Below are 22,459 nucleotides of genomic sequence, written 5' to 3'. Positions count from 1 at the left end.
TTTTTAGGCGAAATTTTCTTTTTAGCAGCAAGTATGTCAGCAAATCGCATCGGAATGTCTTCTAAGATCCTTAAGGCATCTTCCCTACAAGTTTTACGGAAATTCATTAAGAAGCACGTCCGTCATCAAATCGAATTGGAATGTCTTCTAGGGTCTATTAGGCATCTTCCCTACAAGTTTTACGGAAATTAATTTTTTGGCCAAAATTGAAAAAAATGCAAGGGGTTAGCCTTACATTTTTATCAAAATTTGGCCAAAAATGGACTTTTCTCCAAACAACTCAGAAAATCCTGCAGAGGCAAGAGGAACATCAATCACTATTCAAACACCACAAATTTCAAAGATTTAGACAGAATTCATTGATATGTTTGAGGAAAAAAGTCACATTTTCAACTGATTTAGCCCCAATTTTTAGGCGAAATTTTCTTTTTAGCAGCAAGTATGTCATCAAATCGCATCGGAATGTCTTCTAGGATCCTTTAGGCATCTTCCCTACAAGTTTTACGGAAATTCATTTTTTGGCCAAAATTGAAAAAAATGCAAGGGGTTAGCCTTAGATTTTTATCAAAATTTGGCCAAAAATTGACTTTTCTCCAAACAACTCAGAAAATCCTTCAGAGGCAAGAGCAACATCAATCACTATTCAAACACCCCAAATTTCAAAGATTTAGACAAAATTCATTGATATTTTTGAGGAAAAAAAAGTCACATTTTCAAGCGGTTTTGCCCAAATTTTAGGCGCAATTTTCTTTTTAGAGGCACATCCGTCATCAAATCGCATTGGAATGTCTTCTAGGGTCCATTAGGCATCTTCCCTACAAGTTTTACGGAAATTCATTTTTCGGCCAAAATTGAAAAAAATGCAAGGGGTTAGCCTTACATTTTTATCAAAATTTGGCCAAAATTGACCTTTCTCCAAACAACTCAGAAAATCCTGCAGAGGCAAGAGGAACATCAATCACTATTCAAACACCCCAAATTTAAAAGATTTAGACAAAATTCATTGATATTTTTGAGGAAAAAAAAGTCACATTTTCAAGCGGTTTTGCCCAAATTTTAGGCGAAATTTTCTTATTAGAAGCACGTCTGTCATCAAATCGAATTGGAATGTCTTCTAGGGTCCATTAGGCATCTTCCCTACAAGTTTTACGGAAATTAATTTTTCGGCCAAAATTGAAAAAAATGCAAGGGGTTAGCCTTACATTTTTATCAAAATTTGGCCAAAAATGGACTTTTCTCCAAACAACTCAGAAAATCCTTCAGAGGCAAGAGGAACATCAATCACTATTCAAACATCTCAAATTTCAAAGATTTCGACAAAATTCATTGATATTTTTGAGGAAAAAAAATCACATTTTCAAGCGGTTTTGCCCCAATTTTTAGGCGAAATTTTCTTTTTAGCAGCAAGTATGTCAGCAAATCGCATCGGAATGTCTTCTAGGATCCTTTAGGCATCTTCCCTACAAGTTTTACGGAAATTCATTAAGAAGCACGTCCGTCATCAAATCGAATTGGAATGTCTTCTAGGGTCTATTAGGCATCTTCCCTACAAGTTTTACGGAAATTCATTTTTTGGCCAAAATTGAAAAAAATGCAAGGGGTTAGCCTTACATTTTTATCAAAATTTGGCCAAAAATGGACTTTTCTCCAAACAACTCAGAAAATCCTGCAGAGGCAAGAGGAACATCAATCACTATTCAAACACCCCAAATTTCAAAGATTTAGACAAAATTCATTGATATGTTTGAGGAAAAAAGTCACATTTTCAACTGATTTAGCCCCAATTTTTAGGCGAAATTTTCTTTTTAGCAGCAAGTATGTCATCAAATCGCATCGGAATGTCTTCTAGGATCCTTTATGCATCTTCCCTACAAGTTTTACGGAAATTCATTTTTTGGCCAAAATTGAAAAAAATGCAAGGGGTTAGCCTTACATTTTTATCAAAATTTGGCCAAAAATTGACTTTTCTCCAAACAACTCAGAAAATCCTTCAGAGGCAAGAGCAACATCAATCACTATTCAAACACCCCAAATTTCAAAGATTTAGACAAATTTCATTGATATTTTTGAGGAAAAAAAAGTCACATTTTCAAGCGGTTTTGCCCAAATTTTAGGCGCAATTTTCTTTTTAGAAGCACGTCCGTCATCAAATCGAATTGGAATGTCTTCTAGGGTCCATTAGGCATCTTCCCTACAAGTTTTACGGAAATTCATTTTTCGGCCAAAATTGAAAAAAATGCAAGGGGTTAGCCTTACATTTTTATCAAAATTTGGCCAAAAATGGACTTTTCTCCAAACAACTCAGAAAATCCTTCAGAGGCAAGAGGAACATCAATCACTATTCAAACACCTCAAATTTCAAAAATTTCGACAAAATTCATTGATATTTTTGAGGAAAAAAAAGTCACATTTTCAAGCGGTTTTGCCCCAATTTTAGGCAAAATTTTCTTTTTAGAAGCACGTCCGTCATCAAATCGAATTGGAATGTCTTCTAGGGTCCATTAGGCATCTTCCCTACAAGTTTTACGGAAATACATTTTTTGGCCAAAATTGAAAAAAATGCAAGGGGTTAGCCTTACATTTTTATCAAAATTTGGCCAAAAATGGACTTTTCTCCAAACAACTCAGAAAATGCTTCAGAGGCAAGAGGAACATCAATCACTATTCAAACACCCCAAATTTCAAAGATTTAGACAAATTTCATTGATATTTTTGAGGAAAATAAATCACATTTTTTAAGCGGTTTTGCCCAAATTTTAGGCGATTTTTTTGTTTAAGAAGCACGTCCGTCATCAAATCGAATTGGAATGTCTTCTAGGGTCCATTAGACATCTTCCCTACAAGGTTTACGGAAATACATTTTTTGGCCAAAATTGAAAAAAATGCAAGGGGTTAGCCTTACATTTTTATCAAAATTTGGCCAAAAATTGACTTTTCTTCAAACAACTCAGAAAATCCTTCAGAGGCAAGAGGAACATCAATCACTATTCAAACACCACAAATTTCAAAGATTTAGACAAAATTCATTGATATTTTTGAGGAAAAAAGTCACATTTTCAACTGATTTAGCCCCAATTTTTAGGCGAAATTTTCTTTTTAGAAGCAAGTATGTCATCAAATCGCATTGGAATGTCTTCTAGGATCCTTTAGGCATCTTCCCTACAAGTTTTACGGAAATTAATTTTTGGGCCAAAATTGAAAAAAATACAAGGGGTTAGCCTTACATTTTTATCAAAATTTGGCCAAAAATTGACTTTTCTCCAAACAACTCACATATTGTCAAAATCTCATAATTTTAATGCATAATCTACAAGATCATATTACTGTGCACACTAAATGTTGGTATATTAAGCTTCAGCCATACACTAATTAGTGCCTAATCAGTCCGTTGAAATGACCCCATTTTCCCTGCCTTGTCATCCACTATCATATTGTTATCCTGTTAAGGAAAACTGGGAGAAAAACTCGAAGGGTGAAAATTGTTTTTTTTTGTGGGCTTTATTACCACCATTTACAAAAAATTGCAAAATTTAACGGGCAAAATCCCTGGTCGTTTTCACATCACTCAAGGCGAGTATTGCAAAATTTGTTGAGAGTTTTAGACCTTATTTCTAAAATTTTAAGGATATGAACATTTTAATTTCAACAGTAAATAATTTTGGAATGTTTCATTTATCAAAAAGGGAAAGACTTTCAGCAAATTCCTCATTCAAATAAAAAAAGCGATTTGCTTCCAATTTATCAGTCTTACAGATTACAAAATCAAGTTATCAAAATTTTACCAAATTACAGCAAGAGATTTTTTTCACATGTGAAAATAAATTACGAAATTTCGATTCATGATCATCTCTGAGTTAAAAATAGATTGTGCTACCAGCAGCATCTCTACAAAAAAATTTGTACAAATCTAAAAACTTGTGCTTTCTGAAAGACTAGAATTTTCTTTTATACATAAAAAGTTACAAGCATTAGTTGAAAATTAGACTAGAAAACTGTTTTATTTTCTTTTGATGAAAGAACAAAGTTTAATTTGAAAGTTGAACAAAGAAATTGACTGTACCGGGGTTTGAACCTGCGACAGCGGGGTTTGAACCTGCGACCGCCGGATTGCTCAACATGAACTCTACCAACTGAGCTATCCAGCCCTTATTAGAAGTTCCTCAGAATTTTGTCAATATCTTTGCTCAAAACCATAAGCTATGAAGTTGTTAATTTTCACTTAAGTTCAAGTACAAACTTCAACTTAAATCTGAAAGGCAAAATTACAAGTAAAAGTGGCAAGACTGGAATGTATTTAGAAAGTGCAGCTAAAAATACAAATTAAAATGTTTATGATTTCTCTCTTCATATCGTTAAATCGGTGATCGTGTAGTATAGGGCCCCTGTTTTGTTTCGATCAAATTAGAATCAAGAATTTTTTTATTACTAACAAGTGACATTGTCAACCTAAAGCAGACTTCTCTCAATGTTATGACACCTTTTTGGTAATTTTTGAACAGTTTCTTGGGGTATTATTATAAGTTTCCTATGCAGTTTAAGGGCCGGTTGGTGAGGTGCAGCACGACTTGCGCGTTCACGGTACATCGCGCGGTGATCGCCATCTTCATTTCATGTAATGTTTTGTCATTGTTATTGTCAATTTACCCCCAAATTTCCCTAAAAAAAATTCAAAACCCTGCCCTTCATCTATACCTGTATGTTCTTAATGTCGCCAACTAGTACATCAAATAATTTAAAAGTGGATTTTGTTCCCTTATAGGAACCGGGCCCGTAGATACACAATCGCCGTTAAATCACATTAAGACAGCACTAGGAATCAAATGGAATGTTTTGGTAAGAAAGCCCATCAAAAAGATATCAATTAGTCATGCAATAGAAAAGCCCAAAGCAACTCCGTGCAGCAAATCTACCTTTGTGCTTGTCTGTCTACCTTGTTCAGACGAAAACTATAAAGGAGACATTTTCTGACATGATCTACTATCCCTTCACAACAATTTCACTAAACCAAACAAATAAATTGATAAAAAAAATCACACCATTTCAGTAAAAAAAATCAAACCTGTCACTCATTTTTTTATGGATCACAACTCCACATCCACTATAACCTTGCAATTTGTTCGCATATTTGGTTTTCTTAATTATTGTTCATCAGCACCACATTGCGATTTGTTCATTACATACTCATCAGAGACACATGAGAATCAAAATGGTGCATTGAGCACTTTGATCTTCTGTAACAAAGATACCAAAAATTTACAAATTTTTTCAAAACAACCTCCCATCTTCTACCCTCTTCTGGTTCATAATCGACCGCAAGAGATAAAAGTGGACTGATTACTCAGTAAACTCTCTTTCTTTCATTTGTAGATTTAATTTCAGCCGGAGAACCATTCTTCTTCTGGCTTTGGCTTGCCAAGTGCTGTCAGTTATATTAAGCTATAAATTTAACATTTGAGCCAAAACAGCTTGTTCCGATTAAGAGGCTGTACTCATTTCTTCAAACAGACTGTACCTGATAAGTGATGTCAATTTTGATGTCAAATATCACGCTATTCTGCAGAACGTTATTTTTTTTGCATCTTGTTCAAGTGACAGCACATGATCAGGGCTTTCCTTGACCCTCCACCTCTGGCTTGGGCTTCGGTTTGGGTCGGGCTCGGAACCCTTTCTTCTTAGCCACGAACACCCTCCTCTCGTAGTTCTCCTTGGGCCAGTGGACGTAGTAGGAGAAGACCCAGGGGCGCGTCATGCCCTGGGTCTGCCTCATGGAGTTCAGGTGGTCTCGCTGGGCCTGGTTGTGCTCGCGGCGTCGGAGGGCCCAGGACCGGCGTCGGGCCAGCTCTCGCCTGACTCGCTCTCGCGCATCCTCTTCTAGCTTCTGAATCTATGTTTCAAACATGCACAGATGGTTGTTTTTGGAAGTTACATTAGGACCTGCTGCCTAATACAGCATTGCTGTCTCATCATAAGCTTTTGCTGTAAAGGGTAGACAGTCCTTCAGTCCTAACTGGACTGATTTGTAGAATAAGTAAATAACAAAAACAGGAATGTCTGTCTAGAGTCAATACGTTTTAATATCAGGACAGGGTTTATCTTCAGTTTTCTTGACACACAACAAATGAGAATACGTTTCTCCTAGCTTGCTTTGTATGTTGGCATTCCACTGCTATCTGTGTACACTTTTAGGTGCAGAGAGGCAAACAAAGGTGAAGTGGCTTGCCCAAGGACACAACATATGGCAAGCAGCTGGATTCCAACTTCTGCTCATGAGTCACAAACCCTAACCACTTGGTCACTCACTCTCCTAAGCAGCGTTGTAGTCAAAACACTTGTGATGGATCACAAGGTATCACAAGGCATCACAAGCCTGTCGCAAGCAACTCAGTCCCGCATCAACTCACAAGTTATTCTAATGAACTGCACTTGACAAGGGAATTTCTGTTTTTATTGTGTACCCCTGTTACTTGTGATCGGACTTGTGATTGACTTGTGATTAGACTTGTGATGTACTTAATATCCATCACAAGTACCTGGACTACAATCACGCTCAGGAGGTTGACACCAAGTGGTCCGGGTTTCTGAGTCTTGATCAGAGGGTCATGGGTTAGAATCCAGCCGTTGAGTACTTGAATCTTCAACAGTGACTTACCCTTCTGATTCGATCTAGCCCCTCCTGTCTCTTTCTCTCAGCTTCTGCCTCCTGTTGCCTCAGTCGTTCCTCCTCCTCTGCTTTCCTCTTCTCCGCTTCCAGCTTCAATCTCTCCTCCTCCTGTCGCTGTTTCTCGGCCTCCTCTCTCGCAAGCCTCATTCTGCGCTCAGCGTCCTCTCGTTCCTTGACCAGCCGGGCTATGGCTTCTTCCTCAGCCTAGAGCGAGGGATTGTACGAACAAACAAACCACGTCAATCTATGTACCAATAGTCCCCGATCATATGACGCCATCTTTGTAGGAAAATTACAACTGCGTACTCAACGCCGTCAGGTATGTGTGTGCGCAGTGTGCAAATTGTTCTGAACACGTGCAAGTTGCTCGAACTTTCTTCGACATACGGCGTGGCACAGTCGCTGCGCGTCACCAAAATGCCGATGCACGTGACAATCTGCAGGCAGTGAAATCATTTGAGAAAAACCTATTACACAAATAGACCTCAATAACTGGCTGAATTCCACTCACTGGGTTAAAAACAAGAAACAGACTGGAGTACGGTTTGAACTTTCTCTTTTGCCATTGAATTGACCTTTCTCTTGTTTCAGCATTGCCAGCCATTCAAACTGTAAGAGTGCTGCAGTTGGGCTCTATTTTGAAACTGAAAATTAAAATGAATCATTAGCTGGTATAGAATGATGGCTGTCAAACTTGACTGAGTGGTTTGTGCAGATATTTGTCTGCACAGAAAACATTTGCTGCGCAAAACCGGTTACCAGTCAAAATGTCATGCAATGTGCACCACTTGTGATAGGTTCCCTGCTCATTTTTGCTGATTATATAAATCTGCTAAGCAGCAGTTGGACTGACCTCTCTCTCCATCTCTCTGATCCTTTCTTCTTCTTCCTCCAGTCTGCGTTTCTCTTCCTCTTCTTCCTGCTCCCTCTCCTCCTGCTCCAGACGTTCCCGTTCCTGTCTCTCCCACTCCGCCTCTTCTCGTAGCCTGCGCTTCTCTGCAGCGCCGGCCAGGCGTTCAGCCATCTCCTGCTCCCGCAATCTGGCTGCTTCCTCCTGTGACAACAAAATGACAAAGGCCAAGAAATATAAAAGTATGGGCCAAGTCACACAAGGCAATTTTCACAGGCAACTTGGAAGCAACCAATTGTACACCAATCAAAGGAATTCGGGAAGAAGAAATCAGGGTTCGACTTTAGCGGTAGCCTGCTTGCCAAATGCTAGTCAAAACAGCGGCGGGCTAGTCAAACTATTCCTTAAGCAGCCCGGCTGGCAAGTCAACAATTATTGGGCTACAGCAAAGATGAAAGGACAAGAAGAAATTAATCATAACATTTAGAAAAAAAAACTGTATCAATATTTAGATCTGTTTATTAAAAACACTGACAAGATCGCCTCAGGATACATATTTGACATGCATGCACATTGTTGTTTATGAGACACTCTATAAAAGAAAAACATGCGAGCTAATGAAAATGCCCGCGGGCTAGTTAAGAGTCTGTTTCAGTAGCCCGGCTGGCTAGTGAACAAAAAAGTTAAGGTCGAACCCAGAAGAAATTACAGTTTTTCCAATGGTACTGGACCAGTCCTGGACAAGTCGTTGCAAGTGGTAAAAAAAAGCACAGGTGATCGATCATACGCGAGGTCCAAAGGAATATTTATGCTGTAGAATGCAGAATAATGAGTAAGAGCATCTGCCAGTGTTGTAGGACTCGAGTACAGGACTCGGACTTGAGTCCATCTCGTGTTGCAATTTGGGTGACTCAGAATCGACTTTAGTCACATCGGCAAACGACTCGGACCTGGACTCGGACTCTACCATCATGACTCAGACTTGAACCACATAACTCGAGACTTGGACTCAGACTTGAACCAAATGACTCGAGACTCCGACTCGGATTCGAACCAAGTCACTTGAGACTCTAATTCATCTGAAGTGACTCGACTACAGCACTGACATTTGGAACAACTTTCAGAAAGGATGATGCCCGTACCATTTTCCTGCGTCCCTGTCGTTGTTGCTCTTTCTCTATCCGTCTCTTCTCCAGGTCTGCTTTCCTCCGTGTCTCTCTTTCTTCCCGTTGCAGTCGTCGGGTTTCTTGTAGCATCTGTCTCGCCTCCTCCTCTTCTTGGGCTGCTCGCTCCGCCTCCCAAGCGGCGTCCTCCAATTCCTCCTTTGCCATCTATATCAAGTCAAACATTGAACGAAAACTTGTGAACAGTCTGATTTAGAGCGTTGCCCCTTGACAACACTTGAACTCTGCTAGTCTAAAAACACCCCAGTGGATCAAATTTGCAATGGTCTGAAGCAAATGATTGTACCTGTATTCGTCTCTGCTCGGCAATCTCCTGTTGTCTCTTTTCTTTCTCCCGTTGCTTCTTCTTTTCTGCCAAAGCCTTCAACTCCTCTTCCCGTCGCTGTGAACAAGGACAAGATCGAAAAATGTTACAATTCAACAACTTTGGGAGCAAAAGCTGTAACTAACAATTCTTTTCTTTTCATTTTAACCCTTTTTTTTTAACAGAGGGTTTTACTACCTTTCTGAGTACTTATAAGCAATATAAACAGCTCTGAAATATACTGCATAGCCCACACTGCACGCAAAAAAGACCATTGCTGTGCTAGGGCGCCATTTAGGCAAAAAACTCTCAGCTAAGTGTGCACTCTTCACATGTTTTAATTTTGGAGATAGCTGTGTTGTCCACACAAATTCGGACTTCTGATGCCAAAACTAGTCTGTCAAAGTTCATGCATAGCCCAAATTGATTTTTGTATCAGGATACACATTTTCGTGTAGTGATACTGTACGTACAGCATTAATGCATTGCAATTATTGCATATCACAGTCTGTCGTTACAATTGTATTTTTATTATCGTTATTTCAAATGTTTCCCAGCCACAAATAATTACCAGTTTTTCTTGTCGGCGCGCTTCCCTCAGCTCAGCTTTCTCCTTGGCTAAGCTCTTCTTGGATTTCTTCTGCTTGCCAGGCTCCACTCGTTTCTTGAGCTCCCTCTCAAGAGCCTCATCATCTGTTGCTAGGGAAACTGCATCGTCTGCTCTCTCCTCTGGAACAACTGGGGGAGAATCAGGAAATGTTTCTAAGTATCAGAAAATATATCTGACCCCACTATGTGAAAAAGTCAGATTTCAATTAAAGGGAATATACATCATTTGCTTTTGCTGTAATTTTCAGAAATGGATGGAATTGGGGGGTTGGAAATATATAGCAAATATAGTTACACTGACTTTTTTGAGGTTTTAGGTTCGAAAATGCTACAAAAACCAAGAAAAACAATCATTTTCCTGTAGTTTGGTTCCCTGACTCCATATAAGAAGAAACAGAGCAGTTTAAATACATTGGGGAATTGTAAGGTCAGGGAACCAGTCTAGCTGGCTTGTACCCATTCCGATAGGTGTGTAATCGATTGCAAACAAGTGCGATGGTCAACTGGGGCCAGTATTTGAAAAAAAGCCAGTTTTTTCCAACGCTGGTCGGCTGAACAGCGTTGGAAATTGATACAAAAATACCACTTTTCTTGAAAATGACAGTATACCAGGTGCCATGATTTTACAGGATGCTTTACGCTGTCATTCACTAACAGTCCAGCAAGGTATTTCAAAATGATTTGGTAGTTTTATTTTTTGAAGTTTGCAAATGTTGTATTTTCCCTTTAAATTATAAATTTATTGAAAAAAAAAAGGGCCATGTAACTTAACATCAAAAATCAATTTTTTTATCCTAAGCTAGGTTTTTCTGGCTTCAGAAACGCAAATCAATGCAAAAATGACTTTTGCTAGTTTGCAGACAACCTACCGCCAATGTTTTGCCCTGATAACTTTTAAATGTGGAATTTTTCATCATCCTATGTTAAGTGTTCAGTAAAGCAGAGATTGAGATTCTACACATGAAGAAAGATGTGCTATTTATTAAAGTGCCTATGACGTTGGCAGGAAATGACGTGCAACTTTTATATTAAAGAGAGTTATATTTTCATGAATGAAAAATGGGGGAAATCAAGATGTGACACTTACCAAGAAATGGCATGCTTTCCTCTCCTTCATTCAGCTGGCTGGATTCCAGCTCTTTGGATAACTGAAAATAACCAACATTATAAGCAATGGTTACTTGTTTTACTTTAAAGAAAATAACTTTCTTCACAGCAATGGCAGTAACGCATGTTGCAAGTTCCGGTTAATCAAAGTACGACTTCAATACGCATTGGCTTTATCTAGCTCATGGATTCTAGTCAAGTCATCACAAGTCATCACCAGTCAATCACAAGGCATTTATAATAAGCATTCAGTTTTTAATGCGAAAAGTGACTTAGTTATTCAAACAAGCAGTTCAGACGTGGCCGTCCTTAGTAACATCCCCTGTGTATTTTGTGACTTTGCTTGTGATTTGACTTGTGACTGACTTGTGACTGACTTGTGATTGACTTGTAATTGACTTGAGATGGACTTGTGATTAGTGATTTGATTTGTGATTGAATAGGTTTTTTCTTAACGCCCAACTAACCTCTTCTTCTACCATTCTCTCCACTTCGTCTTCACTAGGCCCTTGATAGCTGTCAATGTTCAAGCTGCTAATGAACTGGACTCCTGTAGCCTTGGGTCTAACACCTTTACCTTTGCTTCTCCGTCCGGTCCGTGGCGACTGGAGAGTGTCAAAGGAATTGTTGGTTGAGATTTCGTTGATTTGATAGTAAAGAAAACTTTGTCCGTGATCACTTAAAAACAGGATTGCATTTGATTCTCACCTGGCTCTTGGCAGCTGGAGGCTTGACCATTGATTTCAGCTTGCCCAGGTCCAACTTGGAGATCTTTTTCTCAGGAGCTGGGGGCTTCTTAGCATCAGATGGGGTCCTAATCTCTGGAGAGGGTGACCTCCTCACTGCCAAAGGAACAAGAAAAAAAAATCATCAAGAAACCTTTACACAATACATTTTGTATTGCAAAACAAATACTTTTTCACTAAAAAACAGCAATGTGAAATTTGCCCCGGAACAAACCAGATGAAATAACTCCAAAGAAACCTGTTATTTTATATGATGAAAATTTTGATTTTCTCCAAAGGGCGACGTTAATTTACTACACATCATACAAGATATTGATTGAGGTATCTGCTGCTATGGGTGACTTTAAGCATCCAGATTCCAGCCAACACTGGCAAGTTTGGTGGTTGAGTGGTTAAGATGTCTGCACTAGCAAGCTGGAGGTTGTGGGTTCGAGTCCCAACTGAGCCAGCTTGTGATTTTCTTCAGAAGCTCTGAGACAGTGCTGAGAATAGATGGTTTGCATCGCAGCCATCTTTAAGGTGCGTGATAAAAATATTAACAGGAATACGTACAAGTTAACGACAGAACAAAACAAAACACACCCCAAATATGGCGGCTGAATGCAATCAATATATAGGGTGGATAAAAAAAAATGAAACCGAGATATTATTGCTAATTGGAACAGAAGTAGGGCACATGTGAATCAAAGGGAGATATCCTCTGTTAGGGTTGAATCTCCTCTTTAAAATGACACCCTGATCATGTCCTTACATTCACGGTTGACTGAGCAGTGACTAATTTTAAGAAAGGGTCTACATAGAGAATTGCGCTTCTTTTCATGGTGAAATATCTTTTTCCCCACCTGCCTTGATTGGCAACCATAGCCTTTCACTCTGTGACAAATGACACCACAAAAACCACAATTGAAAAGTGGTGCAATTCTCTAAATAGACCCTTTCATAAAATTGGTCACTGCTCAGTCAACCGTGAATGTAACGACATGATCAGGGTGTCATTTTAAAGAGGAGATTCAACCCTAACAGAGGATATCTCCCTTTGATTCACATGTGCCCTACTTCTGTTCCAATTAGCAATAATATCTTTCGTTTTTTTATCCACCCTGTATACATTGCATAAGTGTCAAAGAGTAAAACTCAAAGATAAAAATATTACCAGCAGCCCCTCCAGTTTTTGTTGCATCGACTGTTGGACCCAGTTTTGGAGGTACAAGGGTTGTGTACGGTACGCCCATTTCTTTCTCTGCAACCCGGTTGACCACGTCGGCCATGCCTGCTTTCCTTGCCGGCAACCTAGGTACAGTGCTGGGTACCTCGACACGAGGGGCTGGCGATGCGTTACCCTGTTGTTGTGGCACAGCGCCCTCTGTAGGGGACATCTCATCCAACTGCGATTCAGATGTTGCTGCTTTCTCAGACGGTATAGGGGATGGGGCTAAAATGACAGAATGACAAGCAGGACAAGGTATTTATAAACAAGAATCTGCATCTAAGGCAAGTCAAGTGTTTTACATTGTTTAATCATTAGACTCCATCTCTCATTACTGATACACGTATGCACAATAATAATAATAATAATAATAATTTGGGAGGCTAATCATCCTTACTCGCAGCTGGTATGCTGCATTGCGAAGGACGCGGCTACAATGTGGTCGGGCCGCTGGCACGTAAAGGCGCCTATGGCTGCCGGCCACATCGACCCATATATGACCATGGAGCACAGCCTGAGATTGAAAGTGTTTGATTTTTTACAGAGGGAGGAAAACCAGAGGGCCCGAAAAAAAACCCTCGTGGCACAGGAGAGAACCAATGCACAACTCTACTCACATGTGATCCACGGCCAGGATTCGAACCGTGGTCACCTTGGTGAGAGGCGAGCGCTTTACGCACAAGCCACCCATGCCACCCAAATTAATATACATCTTAATGATCGTAACAAACCCATGCAAACTAAGTCTTTCACTTTTTTTTCCACCTAAATTTTTATCAATAAAGGAAGAGGACTAGAACTTTTACCAGCCAGAAGCATGAAACATTGTGTAACATTCTGGCTGGTGATAAGGCTACATCTGAATTCATACCGCTAATGGCTACGGCTGGCTATTTCACATGTGACTATGGAAGCCACTTCGGAAGTCACTTCCATAGATATGTGTGTAACAACCAGCTGTAGCCACAAAACCACAATAAACTCACCTTTTGTGACTGAGGCTATGTCTTCATTCTCCATGGTTGATGGTGGCAAGATGTCAATATCATCTGTTGATTGTATCCCAGTCTCTGTCAGACCTCTTCCCTGGCTGGTGTGAGACCCATCTGATGGAGTAGGGCTCAAGCGTTGGGGTTGGGGACTGAGCAATTTGGCTTGGGAGCTGGGCCGGTCTGAACTCGGGCTTTTCAGTCTGGCCGACGGGGCTGGGCTGAGTCTGTCTTGACCGCTGTCTACTGGCCACTGACCGCTGTTCGCACTCTCTTGCAACATGTCTAGAGCATCATCCTGTTCGATGGGTGTGTCAAGCAGCAATGCATCATGGTCCACCAGCAATGCATCATGGTCCACCAGCAACGCGTCTTGGTCGAGTTGCTGGTCTAGTGGCAATGTGCTGGGGTCTACTTGACTGTCTTGGATCGTTGTGGGCAGGCTGGTTGTTCCTGATATGTAAGTATGGTGGGAGGCAGTGCTTGGTCGGCTGCCCTGTAAAATTAAAAAAAAGAAGACATTTGGCAATTAATATACCAACCATTCAAAGAAATTTGATTCTCCTTAACCCTAAAGGGGCCGGGGGGGGGGGGGCGGAATCCGCCCCCCCCCTCAACATTTTCCGCGATAGCTTCTAAAAAAATTTTTTTCGCGACCCGAGCTGTTATGACTTTTTAGCCTCGAGCTTTGTGCATCTTTTGATACCAAAAACATAAAAATCGGACCACGGGTTGGCCCGTAGCGAAAAATTTTCCGGCGCTATGCGCCGTGAAAACTGAATTTTCGCATATACGTCGTGTACACCGAGCAGAATTGCCATTCATACATATGAATAATTAATTAGCCATAATTCCAAAACCCTTTGACCTATAGTCATGAAATTTCTTGGGCATGTTTAGGAAGAGTTGCTCTATGCATGTGCTGAGTTTCAAATTTTTTCGTCACTCGATGGCCGAGATCTTAGGGGGGGGGGGCGGAATCCGACCCCCCCCCCCCCCCCCGGCTGAGAGATGGTCAAAATAACCCGGCCCCTTTAGGGTTAAGTGTGAAAGAATTTTTTGGCTTAGAATTCCTGGATCCTCACAAATCCACCAACATGCTACTTTGTAGGCTCAACCCTCCTCGGTTCTGTAAAATTATTTAAGTTGTCTACTAGTGCTAAATAAGATGTGCATGAGTTGGTAACTTACGTAATACTGCGATGGATTGTAGGCTGGCTGTTCCTGGGTCCATTCCCCATCAGCGTTGACGGACATGGCATCGTGCTGACTAGTCCCATCAGTAACATCTGTCATTGACAAAGAAATAGCCATGTTGAGATTTCTATAATTCTAAGCAAAGTGGTTAGAATTTCCAATCTTTTCTCCTCTTTTAATAAGATTCATGGAAATAATAGGTGAATAAGATTCCCTGTGGAGCTGTTCACTTTTTAGAGTCCCCTGCCTGAATTTCTCACCAAACAAAATGGTTCACCGACCCTTATTGAGAGTCATTTACACCGACAGTCACCCATCATTCTGTCGTATCCCTGAAATCAAGATCTTTCTAACAGAGACTCACCGTTATAATCAGCCAAATCTGCTTCCGACAAAGAATCCTGTTGCCCATGCTGGAGCTGCCCAGGAGAAAGACCGCCGGATCTGATGCTGTTGCCATGGTCACTCGCATCGTCGTTAATCATAACCAAACTTCCGTCCCGTGACACCACAACGCTACGAGCATGCTCACTACCAGGCTGTTCCATTCCATAATCGTGGACCGACAAGTTACCCATGCTTCCCTGCGACGCGACCTCCAGGTTTGACCTCTGCGACCTGTGTGACCTTACAGAATGTGCAGACGAGGCGTTGCGCGACTGAGCCGAGCGTGCGCTACCCTGCCGGACAGAGCTGGACTTTCTAGACCCTGCACTGCCGTGTCTGGGGCATGATTCCTGGGATGAGGGGTAGCCCATTTGACTGGGCGGATAGGGGGCTTTGATGGGGTGGCCCAGGTAGGGGGAGCTCTTCAGTGACGCAGCAAGGCGTTCAACAGATAGCGTAGCGCTTCGGCTAGATGCTGAGGTAGATGGTCTGCAAAAAGATAACCAGATGAATGCTTTACGTGTGATTCCAATCTGACATTGACAGGTTTTGCTCATAATCAGATAACATTAATCACTGCTGGAAATAGGTGAAGGCAAAAATAGCTGCCACGTGAGTTGTAAACACACAGGGTTTTTCAATATTTTCTTTGTAAATTTAAGACCTTAATTATGTAGCTTTTTTGTTATCTAGACCTTCCACGAATGGTAAATATACAATCCAAACACTAAATTTGGGGCAACTCCAGATAATTATGTGTTTACCATGATAGAAACAAGTGCCTGATGTCCTTTACTAGCCTAGCTTAAATAAAAACTATACATAATTGTCAGCTTGAGCCTAAAGAACTTGGCGTTTGGGTGTTGCACAATATCTACATGGCACTAAATGAACTAAACTGCTTCTGATCAGCACAAGGAGTGAGCTCAGCCATTGATAGAGCACTGGACTTGCTGAACAGATGTCTGTGGTTCATATCCCACTCCACTGGATATTTTCTCAGCTACCTCCAACTGGATTACAAGCCTTACCTTGATAGTGCATTTCTAGACTGTTGCCTGACGCTGCCAGCGCTGGACACGTTCCATCGCTGTGATTGGTTGGCCAGCCGGCTGACGTCTGGTGATATCAGGTTCCCTCGGCCCTCTGGTGTCCCTCTGATATCAATACTCTGTAACGCGGCCGTCAACTCTGCCGTGGAATCGACCGAGGCTAGCGACTGTTGGGATGGGGTTCGCACCAGGTTGCGCACCCTGAAAGTGAAAAATTGTAGACAAGTTTGACACTTTCTTTTAACTATGATTTTTATATCAAGCACTGCAGCCGAGTCAATCATAAGTCCATCACAAGTCCATCATAAACCCATAACAAGTAACCCATTCTCAAGTCAAGTCGCAAGCTACTCAAATGAACCATGTTCATCCCCCGTCACTTGTAATTTGACCTGTGAAAGGACTTGCGATTGACTTTTGACCAGAAAAATTGTGATAGACTTGTGACTGACTCGATTAGAACACTGCCACAAAGTCTATTTAAACCAACAATCTGGCATGGAAATTTGAAGAATGAATGACTTGTAATACCGCTATAGTCATGTAATAATGAAAACCGAGACAAATGGCCTTATTCACGAGTCGGCCATATTGGATTGAGAGTGAGGTTAAATCTTGATTTTTGGAACTTGTGTAGAGAAATGAAAGCAAGCTAATTACTAATTAATTCCAGTCTGCTTCACTGAATAATTTTAAATTTGTAATTAAACGTTCCCTAATGTTTAAGCCCAGATTTTAAAAAAAATGACAGTAAAATAAGGCTGCATTATGCCTGCATAAAAAGTCCGGTGCCATCCCATTCAACAGTTAACAATTAATGAAATACATTCAGGGAACTCGACAAAAATGGCCAACTAATGAATAAGGCCCATAGCTCAATCAGTACAATCACCCAGCTTCTGACATATGACACCTTCATCTGGGTTGTTAGGGTATATAAAGAGAGAAGCTTCGAAATAATTCTACAGCAAAGGTTATGCACTGTTATGTGTACGGAAAGTGGGGATGAAGTCTAGTCTGTCACAAGTCCAGTCACAAGTAAATCACAAGTCCAGTCACAAGTAACAGTGGATGAATAACAAAGGAATGCTATTGTCAAAGCTCATTTGAATAGCTTGTGAGTTGAATTGGGACTGGAGGACTTGCGATGGACTTGCAGGGACTTGTGATGGACTCGACTACAATCCTGACTGAAAATTTGGCAATCCTACTGATTGAGCGCTCAGATTAGTCTAGACCTTTATCATGCTGCCACCATTTCAGTCATGTTCCCTATATCCAATAACAGTGCTGAATGATAATGTTTTCTGTGCAAAAAGGAACCAGACTATTTTTCCTTCGAGCCTCGCTTTGGTTACATTGATTTGAATGGGAAAAAAATCAAGATGGCCGCAACATGATAATGGTCTATTGGATTCTGTTTTCAGTCTAGATAGACTGGTGCCTGAAGCAACTTACACAGATCGTGACTGCATGTCCCTGAGGTAGAAGACAAAGTCCGCCCCAGGCTGGGCCCTATAATCCACAGCTTCCTGATCCCCTTGGTCATTGTGCACAAACTGCATATGAGTCTCCTCTCTGTAACTACCCTCATCACTATCAACGTCATCATCAGGCTGTTGCAAAAAAAAAAAAAAATTAAATGAAAAAATGTTTTTGTTTTCAACATCCCATAATTATCTTTGAAACCTGAAAACAAAATCACCCTTCATGACCAGCAGCACATTTCATATTTTGAAGTTTTAAAATGTCATGACTAAATCTACTAAATTCTTATTACTGTGTGGAACGACAGAATCTCACTTCATCAATTTATTAGGCAAATTCCTATTAATTTCAAAAGGGCAATATGTCAGGATTTTAAAGAAAAAGTACAGTCTGTCACATACTTATAATATTAACGTTTAAATCAGAAATTTTCTTGATTCTGAAGATCTGATCTTTGGGTTTTGTATTGTACATGTACCATGCCAATAATGGACAAATTAAGTTGAAATTATGTACACAAATTGCACTAATTGTATGGTTAAAAATCTTACAACAGTGCACATGAATTAAGATTTTCCTTTAAAACTTCAAGAATTTTAAGGTAACACACCTGTTGGTGGCTGCCATATCGAAGCACAGATGTTGTTAACTTATTCACTGTGCCCAGTGTCAGTGACAACTTGCCGATGTCATTCGCCTCATTCTCATTCTTGAAGTAGCACTTCTGGTCAGGCTCCGAGAAGATCACATTCTCCGGAGCTGTGAACAGCATCAGCGCACCTTTACGAGTCATGAACGTCTTTGGAAGCGCGATCTGCCCATCTGACCTTTGACTTTTGACCTCTGTGGATGAAGTGGCAGATGCTTTGGCATTCAACTCTTTGGTTTTGGAAGACTTTTCAGGAACACTCTTGAATTTTGTTCCATGTTTAGCAAAAGCAGCACTGGAGGCTGTGCTGTTCGGAAGGCCAAGGCTTGTGGCAAGATCCGCCTTGGACTTCTTGGACAGAATACTGACGGCAGATTTGGAGCGAAGGATCTTTTCCTTGGATGCTTCGGGTCTCTGCGACTGACTGCACACCGATTTGGGTCTTGCATACTTGGTCTTGGGCGACTTGTCCTTAATGGCATCGGCAAGCGAGTTGGCACTCGGGACTGACTGGGAAGAGGAGGGTTTGACGACTGCAGGTCCAACAGCCGATTTGACCCTGAGTGGAATGTTGACGGACTTCTCCAAGAACTTGCTGTCCTCCCCGCTGAGACTGGTGATAAGGACAGGCTTGTGATGGCCCGCCTGCTCAAAGGAACAAGGACAAAATAAACGGAGTGAGAGTGTTTAGATTCTTCAGCTCTTCAAAATCCATCAGGAAATCAGGGAGAATTTTGCAGGATTAAAGAAAGTGAAGCTCAGCCACGATTGGGGCCATTACTTCACATGATGCTTTAGCTTCTGTAGGCCCATACATAAACAGGAAGCATGTGAATGTGCTAAAAGTCACTTTTGTATCCGCTAAATTTGTATGAGCTGAGATTTTTTACTGCCTATGGGGATTTCTGCAATTACAATTCTGAAAAAATTTGACATTCCCCAGAAGAAAAAAAAAGAGATGAAAATTGTGTCTAGAGCTTCAATTTCAAAGTTGCTTTCAAAATGTCCTACTCCAATGGAGTTGGGGTAAAAGTTGGAATTTAAGATACCACAAAATCCTGGAAAATTTGGAATCAAAGAAGTTTTGCACTTTGTTTTGATATGGCTTATGTTACTGACCGTATCATTACCAGCCACCTCTAGATCCCCTGTCCAGGAACCATACCCTCTTGCTAGGGTGCTGAGCATGCCTGCAACGGGCACTTATTTTCTGCCTTCGCTTGCTCTGCTATCTGAATGCTGGAAACATGGTAAATGTAAGCATTAAAGTTTATTTTTTAAGTATAGTTAATTCTTTGAGTACGTACCTATAAGTATAAATCTAAAAAAAAAATATATGAAAATGGCTACAGTAAATGAAAGCTGTAATTGAAATACAACATTGCAAAGCAATATGATTTAAATTTTAATTTATTAAATTTAAACTTTATTAATTTAATTCACCTTTTGCCTTATTTGTTTATTAGAACACGTAATGTTAATAATGTACGCATCACTGGATTATAATCACTGGATTACTATTGATGTCAGTTTTACTTGTACAGGACCAACCTTTATTTACACTGCACTTTAACATCATACGCCACTGTCACTGTGCACTGTTTGCACGGCAAAATAATAGTTTGCACACATGACCTGATCACACACAACTTACTTTGCACTTGCAAGTTGCAGCCCTCAGGCTCTATTCATGGTAAAATTTGACCGATTTTGCGCCCAGTAATTCTGTTAATTGTACAAAATATGATGAATGAAATTATACTCACCATCACAGGAACCCATACCATCTATGGTGTTATCACAAAAATGAACTTAATAAACCGTGAACTTCCCCATGTTTTTGTCTATAATTCCCCGCGGTAGTACAGGTGTATTCCGTCTCCCGTTGCTACCATTTGTTGTTGTGTGATTGATTGGCTAGCTACAAAAGACGGACTGTTCTACTTTGATACAGAGGGGTTGTAAAGTAAACATCCAAACACAGGTTGACACCAACTTCACCAAAAGAATCTTCATACCTCGAATTTATTTAATATTCACCTTTCTAACAATAAATTGTAAAATTTAGATATGTATTTTCAATGGTTTTGTTTATCTCGCTGTTTGAAACCGTAAGTGTATGTCGCTTTGTACCCATAGAATAGTGGGATGTCATCAATCAGAGGAGTAAGTCGAGGTACTATATGCGACGAACAAACGAATATTTTTATGACCTTTCACCTTTACAAGAGCCCAGGAAAATGGTCAGTTTTCTGAATTGGATTGTAATTTCTAATCGCTTAAATCAAACTTTTTAAAAAATCATCAATATTTGCTGTTATTGTTAGGTATAAGAAGAAGGTTTTTCTCAATGACTGTTTCGATATTACGGTTGAAAACTTTGTGATATTGCTATTATTCTGAAGGGATGGTGTTGTTTACTACGATGTTTTATGCTCTCCCCTGTAGTGTATACGTGGCACTCTGTGAATGCCGCGGTATGCTGTCCGTATTTATTCTGCACACTGCACTTAGTGCACTGTACAGCTAGCCGTATACAGGTCACTTGCCAAAATTACAAATATTGAAAGGATCATATCTGGAAGAATTTTTCACCATGATTATTTTACTTTGATTGTCACTAATGTCAGTTGTTAAAATTTGGAAAGATTGTAGAATCAATAATTTACAAGACGTCACTTGGGGGGGGGGGGGGCATGGGGGGGGGCATGGGGGGGGGTTGTACAAAGTGCATTTGTAATGAAAGTAGGTAAGTAGGCCTAGGGCCTATTTTCTAACAAACTTGAGTTGGAAATGTTTTTCAGTCCCACTCCCAGATTCATATCTCTTCAACATTTTTGCAATGACTGACCTTTAGGCCCTATCTGTCATTTGTCTGTTCATTGAGAAAATATGATGAAAAAAAAATGGCGTCAGGATGCAACATTCTTTCTGCACATGTACAAATGTAGTCACCAATGCGACTTTTCTGGCGATTGTGTATGAATGGAAATGGTGAGATAGTAGGCATATGGGGAATCGTGGACATTTTCCATGAATTTGTTTCGGGGTGCAGGAATTTTTTTTTTTATGAATATTAAATGATATGATGATCAAACCTTGATAAACTAAATAACATTGTGTTTTTCTTCGTGTACATTAAACTGATGTTATTTATCTATTTCTGACAGGCTTCAGTGGAGTCTATGTCCCGCTACCTGAGCCCGGTCAATCCGGCCGTGTTCCCGCATCTCACATTGACTCTCCTGTCCATTGGAATCTTCTTCACAGCGTGGTTTTTTGTGTATCCTTAATAATGCCATGGATTTTTGCAGTAAAATTGCCAACCTCAACTTTTTTTGCCACAGTTAGCCAAAAATTTTAAATACGATGTTTTGAAAATTAAAAAAACCCAGTTAAACGAGTGAATTAAATATAAACAGACTTCAATTTAAGGAATCGCAAAGTAAACAAAGTAAGTGAAAAGACCGACAGACTAAAAGAAAAAAAGGTTACAAATTTAAATGATATTTCTAACTACAGACCTGGATAATTTGCTAAGAGTAGGCCTATAATCGTAAACACACAATGTTTTTCTGCCTAACCACCCATTTAATCCCTGGGCACTTGGTACATGCATTCCTTGACTGAAATAACAGATACGAGGTCACATCAACCAAGTACACCCGTGACTTCTACAAGGAGCTGCTTGTAGCTCTGGTAGCAAGTCTTTTCATGGGTTGCGGTGTCCTGTTTCTTCTACTGTGGGTGGGGATTTTCATCTGACCAGCGTTGTGTCTGCATGTGTGTCTGTTCCTGTCTGTCTAAAATGGTAAGCAAATATGTTTGGAGAATTAAAAAAAAATGAGAGAAAAAAGGAATTATGACATCTCAATCAAATGTTTTTAATTTAATTGCAACATCCAAAAAACGCCAACTTGTCATTGCTATGGTTTAAAAACAATGTTTTTTAGCCTAAGTGCGGAGTGGAGTACAGTGTGCTTAATTTTCTTCCGCGATATTAGCAAGGAGGTGCGTTGTGTACATTAA

At 40.2% G+C, this 22,459-nt stretch overlaps 1 protein-coding gene across 1 annotated transcript; it reads right to left on the bottom strand.

Annotated features, from left to right (window-relative positions):
* Positions 1–3,708: 3,708 nt before the first annotated feature.
* LOC119722792 (STE20-like serine/threonine-protein kinase) lies at positions 3,709–20,341 on the bottom strand. Its single transcript, XM_038193128.1, has 18 exons — positions 20,197–20,341; positions 19,550–19,669; positions 18,392–19,075; positions 17,752–17,909; positions 16,273–16,494; positions 15,219–15,730; positions 14,849–14,946; positions 13,655–14,153; positions 12,615–12,893; positions 11,424–11,557; positions 11,183–11,320; positions 10,696–10,756; positions 9,571–9,737; positions 8,982–9,077; positions 8,654–8,842; positions 7,515–7,715; positions 6,650–6,865; positions 3,709–5,884 (listed from the first exon to the last, which is right to left on the bottom strand). Exons 2-18 carry the CDS (start codon positions 19,616–19,618, stop codon positions 5,603–5,605), a joined length of 4,005 nt encoding a protein of 1,334 aa, XP_038049056.1. The 5' UTR covers positions 19,619–19,669; positions 20,197–20,341; the 3' UTR covers positions 3,709–5,602.
* Positions 20,342–22,459: the final 2,118 nt, after the last annotated feature.

The sequence above is a fragment of the Patiria miniata genome, unplaced genomic scaffold (assembly GCF_015706575.1).
Source record: "Patiria miniata isolate m_02_andy unplaced genomic scaffold, ASM1570657v1 HiC_scaffold_16, whole genome shotgun sequence".
NCBI lineage: Eukaryota > Metazoa > Echinodermata > Asteroidea > Valvatida > Asterinidae > Patiria > Patiria miniata.
Note: the sequence above shows the minus strand (reverse complement) of the source record. Positions and strands in the feature narration are given on the sequence as shown.